Source organism: Lissotriton helveticus, chromosome 1_1 (assembly GCF_964261635.1).
Source record: "Lissotriton helveticus chromosome 1_1, aLisHel1.1, whole genome shotgun sequence".
NCBI classification, from domain to species: domain Eukaryota; kingdom Metazoa; phylum Chordata; class Amphibia; order Caudata; family Salamandridae; genus Lissotriton; species Lissotriton helveticus.
Genome location: NC_136057.1, coordinates 1,391,850,288 through 1,391,868,010, shown reverse-complemented (window position 1 = coordinate 1,391,868,010; position 17,723 = coordinate 1,391,850,288). Strand labels below are relative to the sequence as shown.

At 45.5% G+C, this 17,723-nt stretch overlaps 1 protein-coding gene and 1 long non-coding RNA gene across 4 annotated transcripts in view; one reads left to right on the top strand and one right to left on the bottom strand.

The window, feature by feature from the left end:
- LOC144825532 (uncharacterized) overlaps window positions 1-17,723 on the top strand; it is a 169,837-nt gene that overhangs the window by 129,364 nt on the left and 22,750 nt on the right. The window lies entirely within an intron of this gene.
- The window catches only part of LOC144825506 (uncharacterized), a 337,701-nt gene continuing 328,571 nt past the window's right edge, over window positions 8,594-17,723 (bottom strand). For both annotated transcript variants that reach the window (XM_078684163.1, XM_078684164.1), the window contains one exon: window positions 8,594-8,873. In XM_078684163.1, the coding sequence (XP_078540289.1) occupies window positions 8,769-8,873 (105 nt within the window). In that variant the 3' untranslated portion in view covers window positions 8,594-8,768. The remainder of the gene's footprint in view (window positions 8,874-17,723) is intronic.

The window sequence follows — 17,723 nt, the reverse complement described above, 5'->3', positions numbered from 1 at the left end:
TCCTGTGTGTTATATTTAAGCTGGGTCATCTGCAAAAGGATGTTTAATTTCTGTTCAGTTGACTATGTGGATTAAAAAAAAAAGCTGTTTATAAAGAATGAAAATATTGACTTCAATGTTCTGTTTTGTGGTGCGTTAAGATATGTGTTTGCTTTTCCTCCACTGGTTTCAAATATTTTTCTTTTGAATTTTTAATAATGCTTTACAAACAAGCATTGGCAAAGCCAGTAGCTTATCACTCTTATTATTAAGACCTATTGACTTTGTATCACATTTCCTGAGCAATGGAGGCAATGCTTCGTTTTGCCACCAGGTTGGGCCACAGACCACTAAAGGAGCTATTGAAGCTATGAGTAAATGCATTGCAGTGGGACTCTATGAGGTTGTAATTTGGCGGCATACCGAACCTGAGGAACTGCACAGAATAGAGAATATTTGTGTATGTAGGCTCCTCTTTGTCCCAAAAAGTGTCACCGCACACATTTGCCACAGAGAGCTGGATATGAATGAAACATTTCCTAGCTATCCTAATGGAAAGTTTCAATTCTATTAAGGACTCGGAGGCGAGAATTATGCTATTCTTTCCTTGCTTTATTTTAACAGCAGCCATTTTAAACTTCATAAACAGACCACATTTCCCAAACACCCTTGAGAACATGATGCTCAAAAGAAACAAACAAGGGACAACACATCCCCAAGTCCATCAACCAATCATGACGCTGTATGCCTGATATAGTCCAGTCACTGCCCATCCTCTTTCGAAGCTGGAGTCATGCCCATCTTCTCCATTCAACATGTTTCCCAGGGTCACCTCCTGGAATGAAAAGAACAATATCAGGCCTAGAAGACCAACGGGTAAAACAACCCAATACCTATTTATAAACACCAAAGGCACAACTGAACCAAAACATCCAACATTGGAAGACATTTGCAGTCTGAGATATACAAGAACCAATGGAGCATAATCAAACGTTAACTTGAACCATTGAGCAACATTTTGCACCCTAACAGTTAGCCTGAAATTGCACTTACTCCTTAATGGGCAGGTGATGCAGACAACATCCAAGGGTGGGATAATCCTCGCCTCTGAGTCCTTAATAGAATTGAAACTTTCCGTTACGATAGCTAGGACATTTTTAATTCTATGTCAGGACCGGAGGCTTCGGATTATGCTAGTTTAAAGCTTACTTACCACAAAAATGTGCCACATCAATTGCAGGCTTGAAATAAAACCTTTTAAAGGTCGAATCCAAGGACCAGTCCTCTGTGTTCATGATATCCTCCAAACTTGCCCCCAGCGTGAAAGCCTTAGAGGCCATTGCTTCCCTAGCTAAATGGGCCCTAAATTGCCACAGACTAATGCCTGCCTCTTGCATGACCCATCGCACCCATTGTGCGATTGTCGGAGCGGAAACCGCTTTGTGTGGTTTCTGAGAGCAATCAAAAGATGCCGTTCTCCTGGAGGCCTCAACTCCAAAGACATATCCTTGTATGCCTTCTTCAAGCAACGAACAACACACAGCTTAGGGATGTCGAGGAATGCTGGGTATTCAATTATTCTAGTATGACACTTCGTCCGACGCCTGATCGTAATGTCCAGGGCTCATACATCAGACACTCTCCTTCAGGAGACTAGGCAAAGAAGCATAGCCAACAACTCTTTTTTTGTGACAGAAACTCGTTAGGTTGCCATGACAAAAACAGATTAAGCACCCTATTCACATCCCATAACTCAGAATAACAAGGTTCCGGGGGTAACGACAAGCGGACTCCCGGCAAGTAACAACATACAAAAGGATGTTCCCCCACCGGATTACCTTGAATTGGCACATGCCCGGCCGAAATAGCGGATCAAAAGATATTTACTGAACGATATGCCAAACCATGTTGGACCAAACCCGCCAGAAAATTCAGCATGTGAACTAAATCTGCACCCACGGGATCTCAACCCCATCACATACACCAATGACACCATCGTTGCCAGGCAGATCTAAAGCGTTTTACGGTGCTGTCCGCCCAGGCATTGGACAAGAGACCCTCAGCGAAGCCCGAAAGACCAGGGAGAGACCGTCTACTCCTGTAATCCTCCACACCATTAGCCGCAGGGCTGCGCTGAGCACCATCTGATGAGGGATCTGATCCGGGTTGAGAAGTAGCTCTGAAAAGTGTGGGAGTCGGACTGGAAAATCCCAAGAAAGTTCCAGCAGAACTGGAAACCACACTTGCGACCTCCAAATTGGAGTGATGAGAACCACGTTGGCTTTTTGTCTCCTGATCTGGGCCGATACCCGAATGATCATCGCGAACGTGGAAAAGGCATAGGCCTGTTCCTGCGTCCAATCCTGTAGGAATGCATCCGTGGCTACCGCTAACGGATCGGGTCGCCAACTGAAAAACCTGGGAACCTGGTGGTCCAGCCTTAAGGCACAAAGTTCCACTGAAAAAGGACCCCAATGTTCCTGTACTAGAGAAAAAACGTCCGGATGCAACTTCCAGAGTGAAATGGCGCGACTGCCAGTCCACCACCTGATTCTCCCAACCCATGAGGTACTCTGCCTGTAACGAAATGTGATGGTCCAGGCAAAATTGCTAGAGAGTTGTAGCTAGATCAGACAGAACCTTCAAGCTTGTGCCCCCTAGATGATTGATATACCGTACCGCCGATACATTGTCCATCTTCAACAGGACACACGACTGGATTCCCTCCTTGGTCCAGCACTTCACTGCAAAAGATCCTGCCAAGAGCTCCAGACAGTTGATGTGCAGCGTTTGCTCTTGAGGAGACCAAGACCCTCCTATGAAGAAATCTCCAAACGTGGCGCCCCAACCCGACCTGCTGGTGTCTGACTCGATGACCAAATCCAGAGCTGAACTGAATATCGCCCTCCCATTCCAGACTTTCATGTGGGAGAGCCACCAAAGGATCTCCTACTGTGCCTCGTCCGACAGGAAAACCGGATGGGAATAGGGACACCCTTTCTGCAAATGCCGAGCCTTGGGGCGCTGTAAGTCCCTGTAGTGGAGCGGATCTGTAAAGTTCGCCTGGATGGAAGCGGACAGAAGCCCCAATACGCGGGCGATCTGTCGAAGGGGAACCCTCTGCTTGGCCAGAGTGCGTTGCAACTCGTGTTTGATTTTGCTCAACTTCCGAGCTGGAAGGCTGAGGGTCGTGTTGACCGAGTTTACCACAAACCCTAAGAACGTGACATTTTGAGACAGGACCAATAATGACTTGACGTTTTTTACAAACCTGAGGCCTTCCAAGAGATTGACCGCTTGCTGTAACTGGGTTTGAAGCAAACATGGGTCCTGAGCCAACAGAAGCATTTAGTCCAGATACACAATAAGACGAGTTCCTCGCGCTCTGAGATATTCCATGACCAGTCGGAGGACCTTTGTGAAGTACCACGGAGCGGAGGAGAGCCCGAAAGGAAGAGATGTAAATTGGTATACCTGATCTCGCCAGAGAAACAGAAGAAACCGTCTGTGTGGCGGAAAAATAGGAATGGCCAAATCGAGACAGACCATCCAATCCGCTGGACGCAACACATCTCTGAGGAGATGAATGCCCTCCATTTTGAAGTGGCGATATATACAAGCCACCCATTGAATTCTCGGAGGTTCAACACTGGGCGCTGCCCCCATCCGTCTTTTCTACCCAAAACATATTGCTTAGGAAACCCTGCGGGTACAAAACGTTGCGACAAATGGCCCCTTTGTCTAACAGCACAGACACTTCCGCGTCTACCAAGGCCGCCTCTTGGCTGGAAAATTGGAGAGGTCGGGGTGGAACCAACTGTTTAGGACTGCCGCAAAACTCTATTTGAAACCCCTAGATTGTTTGTAATACCCAAGCATCCGATGTGACTGTTTCCCACTGTCTCACAAAACCGGCCAGACGGCCGCCCACATGCACCAGAGATGCTGAAGAAACACTCACCGGCGGTAGAGGAGCTGTCCCCTCCTCTGGAACGACTACCTCTGGAACGGTGTCCGTGGGTGGGGTAGAAATGGTTGTAACTCTGCTGGTTCTGGTACTGCCCTTGCATGGAGCCTTGCCCCCTGGTGTTCTGGGGGGCCTGGCCGATTGAGCGGCCCCTGCCTTGACCGGCCCCAGGGAAAACCCAGGAGGAAAATACTTTTTTAATAGAAGACTTGGGCTTTGCCGAGCAACATGAACGTGCTGACGAACTTTCCCAACTCTTTGATAAAGGGTTCCCCGAAGAGACCCCTTTGGGCCACCGCTCCTGCCTCGGAGTCCGCTAAGTCACCCAGTTTCGGATCAACCTTTGAGAAAAGACCTCCATCGCTCTTTTGACAGTGCACAATTTGCATTGCAGAGGAAACTCATGGCCCGCTGAGCCCTGACGCTTTGGCGTCTTCTACCATCTCTAAGATCATGGTTAGGTATCCTAAGGGGTCCAACAATTTATCTTAGCACGCCCTCCAAAATCTGTCTATCCCTTTCTTGGGATCTCTAATGAACTTCGCTAAAAATGTGGTCCTCCTAGGATCTTGTTCGGGGGTCTGCGTAACTTTCTCATCCAAAGAGGGGCGAGGATACTACGACCGGCTACGGGCGTCTTTCCCCATGAGAGTTCGAATTCTGCCCACCACGTAGCCTGCCACCTTCGCGGAGGGGGTCCATTCCGAGGACCTAGGATGCATGAGGAGTTCGGGGTCTAACATGTCCGAAGTACCCCCTGTTCCCTGCGACTCTGAGGGACCCGTCCCTGATGTTGGGCGCAACGGTCTAAAGGTTTCAGGCTCTTCGTCTGTGTCGGCCTGGGTGTCATCCCCTTGGGATTGGCTAACTGGGTCAGCGTGAACCGAGGAAGGAGTATTCTCTACCGGAGTGGTCAGAGGCTGGCTATGCACCAGGAAGGTCTCACACAAGCGCGCAAAAGTGTCCTGGTCCACGTAATCTACTCTAGGACGTTTAGCTGGAACAGGATCCATCCCTTGCGCTTCCTGGGATGTAGAAGAGGTAGTAGGCGCTGCCCCCTGGGGTGTAGATGAAGTATTGGGCGCTACTGGAGCCCACCGAGCACACAATTGCTCAAGCTTCTGGGACAAACACTCCTCCATAGGAGCCATTACTTCTTCAACTGCCCGATAGATAGACGCATCTACTGTGTCATAAAACTCATCGTCTCAGGGCAGTTGGGCCACGGGGTTCCTCCTCCCACTGCATGTCGGCCGGGTTAGATATGCTCCCAATTCGAAGATGTGAAATTTCACTGACAAGGGATTCCTAGCGCCAATAGTGCCTCCACAGTCCTAAATTATTAACCACAGAGGGCCAAACCACCCTTCAGGGACACCACCTGCTAACTAGTATGCACAGGCCTAACAACCCTGGGAGCGTGTCCCTGCAGGTCTTGCTGTAACCTGCAGCTGGCAGTAATACACCCAAAGGGCATCCAAACACACACCCACCAACTCAGGTTTCAGCCTGAGTGTCAATAGCCAGCTGAAAGCACTACCGACCCAACCAGGGCATAATTATCCAGGGAAGCGGGGCACAGGCAACGTGCGCGGAGTAAGCAGAAACTGACTAACGGCCTCTGTCCAACTCTACACGCACTGCCAACAAGGCGAGAGAACGTGCGTCCTACAGCGCCCCCTGGCGACCGGAGGCGAGCCGCATCCTGCAGCAGGTAAAATGCGCAGGGTCGCGTAGGCCCCTCAACGGGACCTGCGAGCCAATGCTAGGAAGCCGGCAGTACCGGAGCACAGCACCCGGAACCCCACGTGAGCTCGCCGAGACAGAAAGCCACGTAGGAACACACACTCACACTATTCCCTCAGGGAACCATGAAGCGCCGGACCCGTTCAATCAGTGAATACCAACATTAACCTCCTAAAACACCATTGAGGCAGAAACTAAGTAAAAAACAAGCAACATGGAACGTGGTCGTGGGCGCCCGTAAGCGGCCGTCGATTGCGTTATGAATTGGGAAACACGCAGTCTATGACATGAAGTAAAGAAAAACGCTCATCTGAGGGCTGCGAGCAGCAAAGAAAGAGGATGGACAGTGACTGGAAGAGAGACTATATCAGGCATTCAGCGTTGTGATTGGTTGATGGACTTGGGGATGTGTTGTCCCTTGTTTGTTTCTTTTGACCATCATGTTCCCGAGGGTGTTTGGGAAATGTGGTCTGTTAATGAAGTTTAAAATGGCTGCTGTCAAAATAAAGCAAGGAAAGAATAGCATAATCCGAAGCCTCCGGTCCTGACATAGAATTATGTGCAGGATTCTGTTAGAATAGCTCCTTTGCTTTTATGGCTCAACCCTGAGGCGTCTTTTTCAAGGTTAGTTTTTAAAGATTGCCCTCAGTTGGACATTATGTTGAAGATCCTCTGGCTTGATTATATTAAACATTCATTTTTAGATCTGGGGGTTCCCGAATATTTTACTAAGCCAGAATCTGTTGAACCAAACTGCAAACTGCAAATCAAAAATCTGGTGTTTAATCACTGCAGCAGTAAAAAGATGTGTAATTCTCTAAACATGCAGTTGTTTTTAACGTATTCTCCTTTAATTACCAGTTCAAGCCTAGAATAGTATTTGGGCCTTATTTGTAATCCACAATATGATATTTTTCTCACGCGATTCCGTTTAAGCACGCTGCACATTTTAATTTATTAGCTTTTCCCGGGTAGGGTGCTTGTGTTTTTTTTACTTTCCATATTGTCCTTGTGATAACGTATCTCCCCAGCGCATCATGCACTTGATATATTTTACACTTTATACAGTGCACAATGTAAGCCGCTGTTACTTCCCGTTTTACGTGCCTCTACTAGTAGGAATTATAAGTCAGGTTTATTATACCTACAGCGCCTTGAGTTCCCGCAAATTTGTTTTGCCTTGATTAATTTTTATTCGTGATGCCTTAGCAGTTAGGAAGAGATATGAAAGTTGAAAGTGATTTTGCCTTACTGATGTATGTTATTCATTTTAGCATAGGCAGTTGATAAGAATTAAGCAATTTCTTCTTTTATGTCATGTTTTATTAAATTTTATTTTGATGGCTCCACTCCATCAAATCGGGATCTCCATTGGACATTTAACGCTTCACCATTTTTATTCTAGCAGCAGACACGGTCTGCCCTGCTGTATTAGACCTCTGGAGTCTTTCTCCTAAGACAGCCACAGTGCCTGATATGTGAAAGCTAGCAGTGGCTGTGCTGCTACTCAAGAAACCCTCTGAAGATCTAATGGTTCTTAGTAATTACAGCTGTGTTTCCCTATTACATTTGCCATGACATTTCTGGAAAAGGGAGTTTAATAGAAAACTGTCTAGCGATATGAAAGCAAATGTTTTACTCAATTCCACTCAGTCAGGCATTTGTCTGCTGCACAGTAGGCCAGCTGCCTCATTTGCCTTGTCGACTTCAGATCAATATTGGTCCAGGGTCCCTCAGCACTCTTGGTCTTACTCGATCAAATTATGGCCTTTGACACAGTCTCACATGATATCCTTATATTTTGTCTCCCTAACAATGGTATCTGTAACGTAGCTCTTACTTGGCTGTGCTCTTTTCTCTCTGACAGGACTCCTTCCATCTCACTTCCACCTTTTCATTCCTCCTCTGTCCCTGTCACATGTGGCCTACCGCAGGATTCTTCACTCAGCCCTACATTATTCAATGTTTACATTACAACTTGGGTTCTTTAGTTAGATCATTTGGCTTTGAGATAATGTTCTATCCAAATGATACACAATTTATTTTCTACTGTCAATATCCCTTTCACTCAGGACAATTTGTATGCCTACATGACATCAGTGGATGAATAACAATTGCTCAACCTTAACAGCGGCAAGACAGAAGTCTTCATCCTTGGCAACCAGACCTCCATTAGGTCTTAGTTATGGTGGATGACCTACCGCTATCTGCACCTGTTGCTTCTGCAATAAAACGAGGTTTCGTATTTGAACGCAGTCTGTCCTTTTCTACTCCAATCAGCCTTGTTGCAGCCACTTATTTTCAGCTACTATGTTAAGGAAAGTCCTTCCTCTCCTCCCCCTCTTAGTTTCTGAGGTGGTTCAGCCTTTAATCGTGCCTCGCCTTGACTGCGGGAACTCTGTCTTGGTTTACCAGTGTATCTCTCACTGTTTACAGGCCATTCAAAATGCATCTGCCAACCCTATCTTGAACCTACCGCATGTTTGTTGGTGGTTCCACATCATTGGAAATTTATTGGCTTCCCATCCACAAATGGGCTGTTTTGATGAAAGCTTTCGGTATAGGTCATCGAGCCCTCAATAACTCTGAACCCATGTCATCTCTTTAAGATGTTTTTTACACTACAGTTCTTCAGGTATCTTATGCTCTGTTACGCCTAACCAGGTGGTGATATACTTAAAGCACTTTCTTCTATATGTCTGCTAGACACTGGATCGCTCTACCTCCTTCCATCAATAACATCTCTTGCCCTTCTCTTTTTCAAAGGTAATTGAAAGCTAGGTTTAACTAACCTGCTAGAGCCATTCTCCTCCGAGCAACAGGATGCCCTTTGGCCAACAGGAACATTTTGTGAATTCAAATAACACACACACTCAAATTAATCACACTGCGACAATGGTATAGCACTTAAAAAGGTCATATTGAAACTCAGAGTAGAGCCTCGAAGGTTAAACCGTTCTTTATTATAGTTTAGCTTCTTTCCAACAAGGAATTTGAATAAAGTGAAGACAGGCAGCTGTGCACTCCGGCAGATCATTTAGCATGGCCGTACTCCATGTGCGCTGTGGGCCCCTCGCTATTGGCCATCCCTCTCTTTGCAACGCTTAGTGAGAGTGTGCTCGGAAATCAACTTCTGGGGGGGGGCTGCGAAATCTGGCTCCTCTCCGCACATATCATCCCCCTGCAATGGCAATAGAAAGAGGATGTTAGGAGAATTTAAGACCTTTTGCACAGTGCTTCTCCCCAAAACCACCCGGTCCTTTTCCACAGTCCCTAGAATTTTCAACCCTGATCCAGAGCGCCTGCTATCCAAGGAAGAGATGCTCCAATCCATACCTCTTGCTATCCCTAGAACACGCATATCTTCTCTACACCCGCAGCGGTGCTTAATTTAAAAGTATGAGGGCCTAACGTTTTTCCTAGGAGCCTGCTGCTGAATGTAGAGATTGCCGGATGCCACAGCAGCTTAGTCTTGATCTCAGCTCATGCCTTTTTCCTGCAGATTCTTTTTCATTCTTGATATCTCTTATTGTGCCTGTATTCTTATCTTTCTATTTCTTAATAACTCTCTATTTTCTGTCTTTGTCTCTCTTGCTGCTGGTCAAAGTCGGATGGTTGAAACTAGGGCCTGGGCCCCCAAAATAAGTGCTGGTGCCAGCCACCACCAAACACAGGCACATAATCACCATCCCAGGAGCAGAGTGCTCAGTACTTATTTGTGCTGGTGATCACCACCTGCACTTATGTTTGGGGACCAGGACTTTATGGCAGTGGTTTCCAATTAGGGTTGAGCAAAGTGCCCTGGGAATTATTCTCTGTGCTCCGTCGTGTTTACATTTGTAATTACTGTGGGATGTGCTTGTAGGTACCGTTCACATATATGTATATTTGGATATATTCACAGAAAAAATCAAAAGTAATTCTATAAAGAACTGACGTCATAAGTGAATCTCAGTAACAACGTTAACGTTTTGAACTTAAAAAGCACAAAATTTCCCCATTTATAGTTTGCAGGGCTTACTATAACTTGCGCCCCACCATGTACTGCTTATGACCTGACATATTGCATCACTCATGGCATGTTCTATGACATCATTTATGACATCACTGATGACATCTTAAATTACATCATCGATGACCTCACTAACGACATCATCCAATGAGTGTGCAAGTTCATTTTTTACAGTTTACATTGTGGTGGGTAGCTACCATATTGCTTTTCTACCTAATTTTGTATTGCCTGTGTCAAGCTAATGGGTGTAAGTGTTTACAAAACGCATGCACTTCTAATGCATCATAGGTGTTTTGAGGTATTGAACATATTAGAAATCTTTGTATTGAATAGTATCTTTGTGTGCAGATATTAGTTGACAACTTGCGTCCTCTATGTTGCACACACGTTTTTTGCTTCTGTAGAAAATTTTCCAACAGGGCAAAGGTTCTGCATAGTGGATACTAAGTATTGTAAGGTGCCTTGAATTATTAAACAGATTTGTCTTAGCATGGCAGTTTCTACATAACATAGAAGACTGGGTGCACCAGATACTAACGTATATACATGTGCTTCTTTTGCTTCAGAAGATGGGCTATCTGTAAAGTTTTCACCACTCTATGACGGCTACAGGTATTATAGTCTTTAGAACCTTCAGACCATGGTTATTTAAAGTGAATAATGTATTTTTGACAAGTGTTGTATGGAGTGTACACAGTTCTTTTAATACTCTGTGGTGTATTTCTCATGAGAGTTTCACTGTCTACAAAGAGTGTAGTACAGAGTAAACTCTCCATAGAGTGAACACTGTTTACAGTACCCATTTCTCTACTTATACCAACTTCATTTCCCTATGTAGGTATAATTTCTGTGATGGGTTTAATACATTTAAAAGCTGTCCATAGTAGTGCATTCAATTTGGAACAGACAGTATCTTGAGGAATTTGGCTTTCTCCCAACAGTTGTATACAGATTGAACACTTTGTGTAATGAGAGTTTGCCCGATATCTATGATTGTTAATGTGAACTAGGCTACCCATGAAGTGTATGGTATTGGGTTAGTGTTGCACATAACTCATGCTTGCTACACCTAAGAGAGTTGTATCTGTGATGGCATCAATGATGCTTCATTTTATTCACAGCTATTTTCTATTTACATTCGGGCCTCTAATGCCACACTAGTTTATAGAGTAATGTGTACCAAACAAGCTTGGATTATGTCATCAGTGATATCATTTGAGATGTCGTCAGTGATGTCTCAAATTATGTCACAGAACATGTTATGAGTTTTTGCAATATATGGGTCATAAGCAGTGCATAGCGTGGCAAAAGCTATATAGTTAGCTGTGCTAACAATAAGTGGTTAATTTCTGTGTTTTTTTAAGTTCAAACGTTAATGTTGTCACTGACATTTTTACCTAATTATAATGTTACTTTGCCCTTTTTTCTGAAATAGGCTCGGGTAGCAGGGCCACGCGACCCCCATCCCCATTAAAAAATAATAATTGACGGCCCAAGGGAGTGGGGTCTCAGGGGCCAAAATAGGTTTGGGATTCTTAAAAATAAATAAATATTGGCCCTGGAGGATGGGGTCACCGGGGCCTTAGAGGGATCAGGATTGGGGTCGGCCCGAAAGTAAAAACAAAATGCCCCGAGAAATGGGCTACCCGAGCCTAATAAGGCTCGGTGAGGGGGGACACAGGGTCAGCCTCCCCTTTTTTTAATATGTTTGGCCTTGGGGTATGGGCTCCCTAGGGCCTACTAAGACTCAAGGATAAGGCACGGCGTGAGGATGGGGTCCTCAGGCCTATAAAGGTTTGATCCCGCCCAGAAGGAGCAGCTATTTATTCTGCTCCCTCCGGGTGGGAGCTGTCTGTTGTTCTGTTTCCCTGCCCATATCAATGCGGGCAAGGAAACCGATCACATGTCTGCTCCCAGCCGCTGACAGCAACCTTTGTGTTTGCTCCCGTTTGACGGGTGATTTGAAAATGTTCTTGCCAGATGGGAGCAAACATGTTTCCCTGCCCGAGCCAGCGCAGGCAAGAAAGTCACTGTGTCCCGGGGGTGAGCTCCCTGGGACACAGCAAGTCAGCCGACCCCGGGGGATGCGGCCCCCTCCGCTTTGTTAAAATGACAGCCGTGGCGGATGAGGTTCTCAGGGCCTTATTAAGGCTCACGGAGTGGGGGAGGGGTTTTTGTCCCCCCCCCCCCCTTATTAATTGCATTGGGCCCTGGGGGTAGGAATTTCCCTGGGCTGAATATTGCTTGGGGAGGAGGGCCATGCTCCCCCTCCTCTAAAACATGTCATTAGGCCCTGGGGTCCCTGGGGCCGGAAACAGCTTGTGAAGGGGGCACAGCGCCGCCCTTTCCCCAAGCAAACATGGCACCAGAAACGGGGTTCCCGGGAGCCTTGAAATGGGCTGGGGAGGGGGGCCCTACTGACACCTTAATAAATGGCAGTGGAAAAGTGATATGGTAGTTTAGTAGTTACATACCACTATGTAAACTATTAACCAAACTAACACACTCATTTGATGATATCATCAGTTTTGTCATTTGAGATGTCGTCAGTGATGTGATGTGATAAATTATGTCAGAATATTCAATGAGTGATGTAATATGTGAGGTCAAAATCAGTACTTAGTAGGGGTGCTAGTTGTAGTTAGCTCTACTAACTATTACTGGTGAATTTCTGTGTTACTTTATATATATATATATATTTACCCAGTGGTGGCAGTTGCCACTGTGTAGTTATAGTTAGGATCGTGTTTCATAGGAAATGCCTTTTTTGTGTTGCTAATAATTTTGGTGCCATTTGATAAATCTCCACTAAACTTTGCAAAAGAAAGTGCTGCTTTTTGATTAGTTTTCGCATTGGATGTTTCGGGGTGATCCATCAAGCGAAGGCTGAGAAAAAAGGGTGGTCCAAAACGTGTTTTCCTCATTCATTTTTTCACTAGGAACTTTAGACACAGCTACAGCTCAAACGCTGAATAGATTTACACCAAATGTGATAGAAAGCTTGTTCTTGGTCACAGTGTTTTTGTGATTAGGTGTAAATCTGTCCAGATGTTTTTTATCAATTAATGCTCAAAAAAATTGTACATCTGGGGACACTGAGTTTCCTGCTGGGAACTGATTGGCTGCCACCACATCGAAACAAGAAAAGATAGTTGCCACTAAGTCCTGAGTCCAAAACAAACGCTAAGGAAAGACACAGGGGAAGGGTAGGGATACCCTGACCCCTAAGGCCTGGTGTTGGGGTCTCAGAGAGTCCCCACCTTGAGCCAAAAACATTTATTTGTTTTAAATGTTGCCCCAAATTCACAGAAAATTTGCAAATCCACTGCAATTTGTTTTTACAAAAAACGTGTGCTCTTTCACATTTCTAAAAAAATCCCCCGTGTGGTCTAGGGTGTGGTGTAGATATTATTTTAGGCCCCAGGGATCCATACCTGCCCATACTGATGCTGGCAGACGAAAAGAATTTTTTTTTATTTTAACATTGTCTTTATTGAGCACTGCAAATCATACACAGGTGTACACGATAAAACAGAAATACTTTGGAGGCCGCGCACAGTAGCAAGGCTACCCGGATCCTGGTCACATGTTAAGGTAATGTGTACAGATACCGTACAGTAAGTACAACATAACTTGCAGTATAAATGTACTGTTCGTAAAAACCCTGACATATAAGTACAATACTAATGAGTGAAGACGAAAAGAACACATATTGCTCCTGCCCAAGGGAGCAAGCATAATTAGAAGCTCAAACCGTGTGGGAGCAATGCTGGCTCCCACACTAGACGGGAGCCGGCTAAGTCCGTGGGGGGCCTGGGGCTTCCCCTGTGTTCCCCAATGTGTTGTTTGTGGGTATTCGTGGTAGGCCCAGAGGCACCGACCGATAGTGAAACCTGAACCAGGTTATATGGAGGAACAATAGGGTTAGTGATGAAGGGCATTTTGGCCCCCTTGCAATTTTTTTGTCGAATTTGGCCCCAGAGTATGGGGTCCCCGGGGCTTGAAGGCAAACCCACGCCACGTCACCAAAGGCTGTGCGTGGTGTGGGATGGTAGCCTGCATAGGGTTGATTGCCTTCAGGAGGGTTTGTAGATCCTCCTCTGCGCACATCCGAAGGCCGTGCAGAGCGTGAGCTTGGCTGTCTGTGGTGGTTGGCAGCACCCTTACCGTAGTTGATATGGTAACAAAATGTTACTTTACATTAAAAAAATAAAAACCCAGAAATTAATTGAAAAAAACAAAGGTTAAAGTAACATTATAGTTTGGTGACATTTTCAAAAACAATGTAAGGTCTTTAAAAAAAAAATCACAGAAATTCACTATTTACAGTTATCTCAAGTAACTTTAACTTGTGACCTCAGGTGAGCAACTCATGCCTTCGCCATGCACTGCTAATTTCCGCACATATTACATCACTCATGGCATCTTCTAGGACATCATTGATAATATCATAGCAACATTTGCAATTAAATAATTGATGAGAAAACTCGGCATGGCAGGGACAAGAGTTATAGTTACTTTACATAAATATAACTAGTACATTTCTGTGTTTTTTTTATTTAAAACATGACGTTGTTACTGAACATTTGATTTAACTATAATTTTGCTTTAACCTTTGTTTTTTTTCATTGAATATATAGATATGTATTTATACAGCTTGACCCTAGCTTGGCAGCAACAGAGCGGTAGATTACTTGGGGAAATGGGAAATGATCGGATATTCCAAGTAGGGATAACACAAATACAATTCACACTTTTAAGTGCAGGGAGATTATGTGACCTTTCTAGAATCACACCATGTTGAGTCAAGAGCTGAGGCCGGGAGTCGGACCTGGTTGGTCAGAATCCAAGGTCGGCAGCTCTAGCCACTAGGCCACACCTCCCCAAATTTAGAGAAATACTTTTTCTTATTCAGAACTCCATGAGAGTGTTTGTGTTTTCTTTCTGTTGTTATGTTATGCAGATTTGTAGAGCGCATTATCACACAGAAGGAATACTGGCACTGAGCAGGTATGAGTCTAGGCAAACCTAGGGTCAAATGGTACTACTCGAAAAGCTAGGTCTTCAGCTTCTTACAGAATTCAAGAAGTGACGAGGAGGCTCTTATGTGTAGCTGCAGGTCATTTCACCCTTTAGGAGCAATATAGGAGAAGGCTTGATTGCCGAATCTAGTTTTCCATATATGTGGGATTAGTGTTAGTAAGAGTCCAGACAAACAGAGGTGTCTGGAACATTTGTGCTAGCAGATGCGATTGTTGAGGTCTGCTGGGCTAGTTTTATGTAAAGCCTTGAAAGTGTTTGTGAGGAGCTTGATTTGAGCTTGTTTCTGAATGTTGATGAGATTCTATGTCAGGACCGGAGGCGAGGATTATGCTTATCTTTCTTCACTTTATTGACAGCAGCCACTTCAAAGTCAAACAACTACTATTCCCATGAACCATAGGAAATAAACATCAGAAACAATAGAGTGTCCACACATAGTGTCCCATCCAGTGCACCAATCAGGAGTCCCCAGGGTGCTGAAAGTCCTTTGTCTACAACCATGCTTCCTCTTTCTTCGCTACTTGCAGCCAAGATAAGTCACCTCTTTTTTTCTCTTGAGTAATACGTGTGATTTTATATGCAATGCTATGTATTTGGTACTGATTGTGCTCCTATAATTGAACTGGATTATCCTTACTGCATTGCATTGTGTGTTTGGCTTTGGTTGCCTCCTGCCGCGGTTGTTGATTGGCAGCGCCCCGCGGTTGCCGTTTCCTCAGAGCACGGTTTCTACACGCCATTTTCTCTGACGTGCATTGCCCGGTTTTTGTTTTGGTATTATTACTGCGCATTGCCCGTCTACTTGCGGGTTGTTTATGTCAGTTTCCTTGCGGATCGCCACTACTCGGCGATCCGCTCGGGCCGTGGGAGTCCTTTTGCTCCTTAGCGGCTGTATCTTGGTGCCTGCTTGCGGTGTCTACAAGACGCCGCCAAGGAGCGCCTATCGGCGTTTCTGACGCGGCAAGCGCGTCTGGGTTTCCGCGCTTTACGCAAGGAGACGGAACCCAGCGCTGCATCGCCGCATGAGCCTTGTTCTGCCTGCTCTGACACCCGGACTCGGGTCTGTGTGATATTTGCCTTTAGGCACGTTTATTTTTAAGCCTCCCGCCCCCTTGAACGCCCGATTTTCGAGTCTGTACCTGCTATTAAGCCGCGGTGCAGAATCTATCTGCTTTGGGGGTTTGTATATTTTAGGCCAACAATACTCTGTTCTGCAGGGTCTGTAAGCAGTTCTTTGCTGCAGGGATCCACCTAGCAGGCTGCCCCTATGTGTGTGTGTGTGTGTGTATATATATATATATATATATATATATATATATATATATATATATATATATCAATTCAAAAGTTGTCCCTTATTTTCAAAGAGCCCACTAGCAGGTAGGTGTGGAATTTCGTTTTAATGGGCAGATTGCATCATAAACAGTGAAAACAAAGTCCTGATTAATTTTCAGCAGCCTGACGCGTTTCATGCTCTCCTGAGCATTTCTTCAGAGGCTAATCAAAATCTGTGATGTTTCACCGGCCGGTCCCGGTCGGGGAAGAGCCCTGCCACAGAGTGAGTGGTTCGTGCTGAAGCCAGATGGCAAACAACGTGAGGTGAGCAGATGGGGCGTTGTGCAGAAGATTAATGGCATCATAAACATGAGGGAATGAATATCCGGATCCACTGGGGTTTCACGTGAAGTAATCTTTATTTTATCTCTGGGAGCAGCGCACGAGCACAAAACACAGAACTTCAAGTACCAGCAGGCTCCGAGGAGCCAATGCCCACTGGGGCAGGTGCTTTTGATTAAAAGGACTTCAGCTCCACACAGATTTTGATTAGCCTCTGAAGAAATGCTCAGGAGAGCATGAAACGCGTCAGGCTGCTGAAAATTAATCAGGACTTTGTTTTCACTGTTTATGATGCAATCTGCCCATTAAAACGAAATTCCACACCTACCTGCTAGTGGGCTCTTTGAAAATAAGGGACAACTTTTGAATTGATATATATATATATATCCCACTGGCGGTCGCCAGTAGGTTGTTATAGTTAGGACCTAGTTTCCATAGGAAATCCGCAACATTCTATTTGGAATAACTTTGGCGCCGGTTGACAAATCTTCGTGAAATTCTCCAAGAAGATGGGGCGCTCCGCTCCGCTCCTATCCTGAAAGTTTCGGGTTGATTTGTCAAGTGGGGGCTGATAAAAAAGGTGGGTCCCAAAAAGTGTTTTCCCCATGCAATTTTGCATAGGGACCTTCAGACACGGCTACAACCTGAACTGCTGAATGGAATTACACCAAAGTTGGCAAAAAGGTAGAGTTTGGTTCGCAGATTACGCTTTTTGTTAAATGGTGTAAATCTGTTAAGTAGTTCCTGAGAAAATCAAAAGTAAAATCATAGATATATCTATAGACGAAGTACCGTACGCATATCCTCCCGAGCACGAGCTTTATGCTAATTGGCTGTCAACACTCCAAACCAGGAAGTGTTGGCAGCCATCTTGTGAACCGAGGCACAAGAAAATAGAAAAACAAGTGGGCAAAAGACGTGGGATGCGCGTAGGGTACGCATACCCTGCCGATACCAAAAAAGACACCACTCTGCAAACGCTCCCCCTGGTGCGTTTGCAGAGGGGGAAGTAATTCGCCTTGAATACTGGGGGTCCCTGGGGGGCCAAGTAGCCCACCAGGAACCTCCAGTATGCGCCAGGGGGCTGCGTTGCAGAGAGGTGTAAAAAGGAGCATGTCCTCATTACACCTCTCTGCAACGCAGCCTCCTGGCGCATACTGGAGGTTCCTGGTGGGCTACTTGTCCCCCAGGGGCCCCCAATATTCAAGGGGATTTAGTTCCCACTCTGGAAACGCGCCAGGGGGCTGCGTTGCAGAGAGTTGTAATGGGGCCACGCTCCTTTTTACTCCTCTCTGCAACGCAGCCCCCTGGCACATACTGGAGGTTCCTGGTGGATTAGTTGGCCCCCAGGGACCCCCA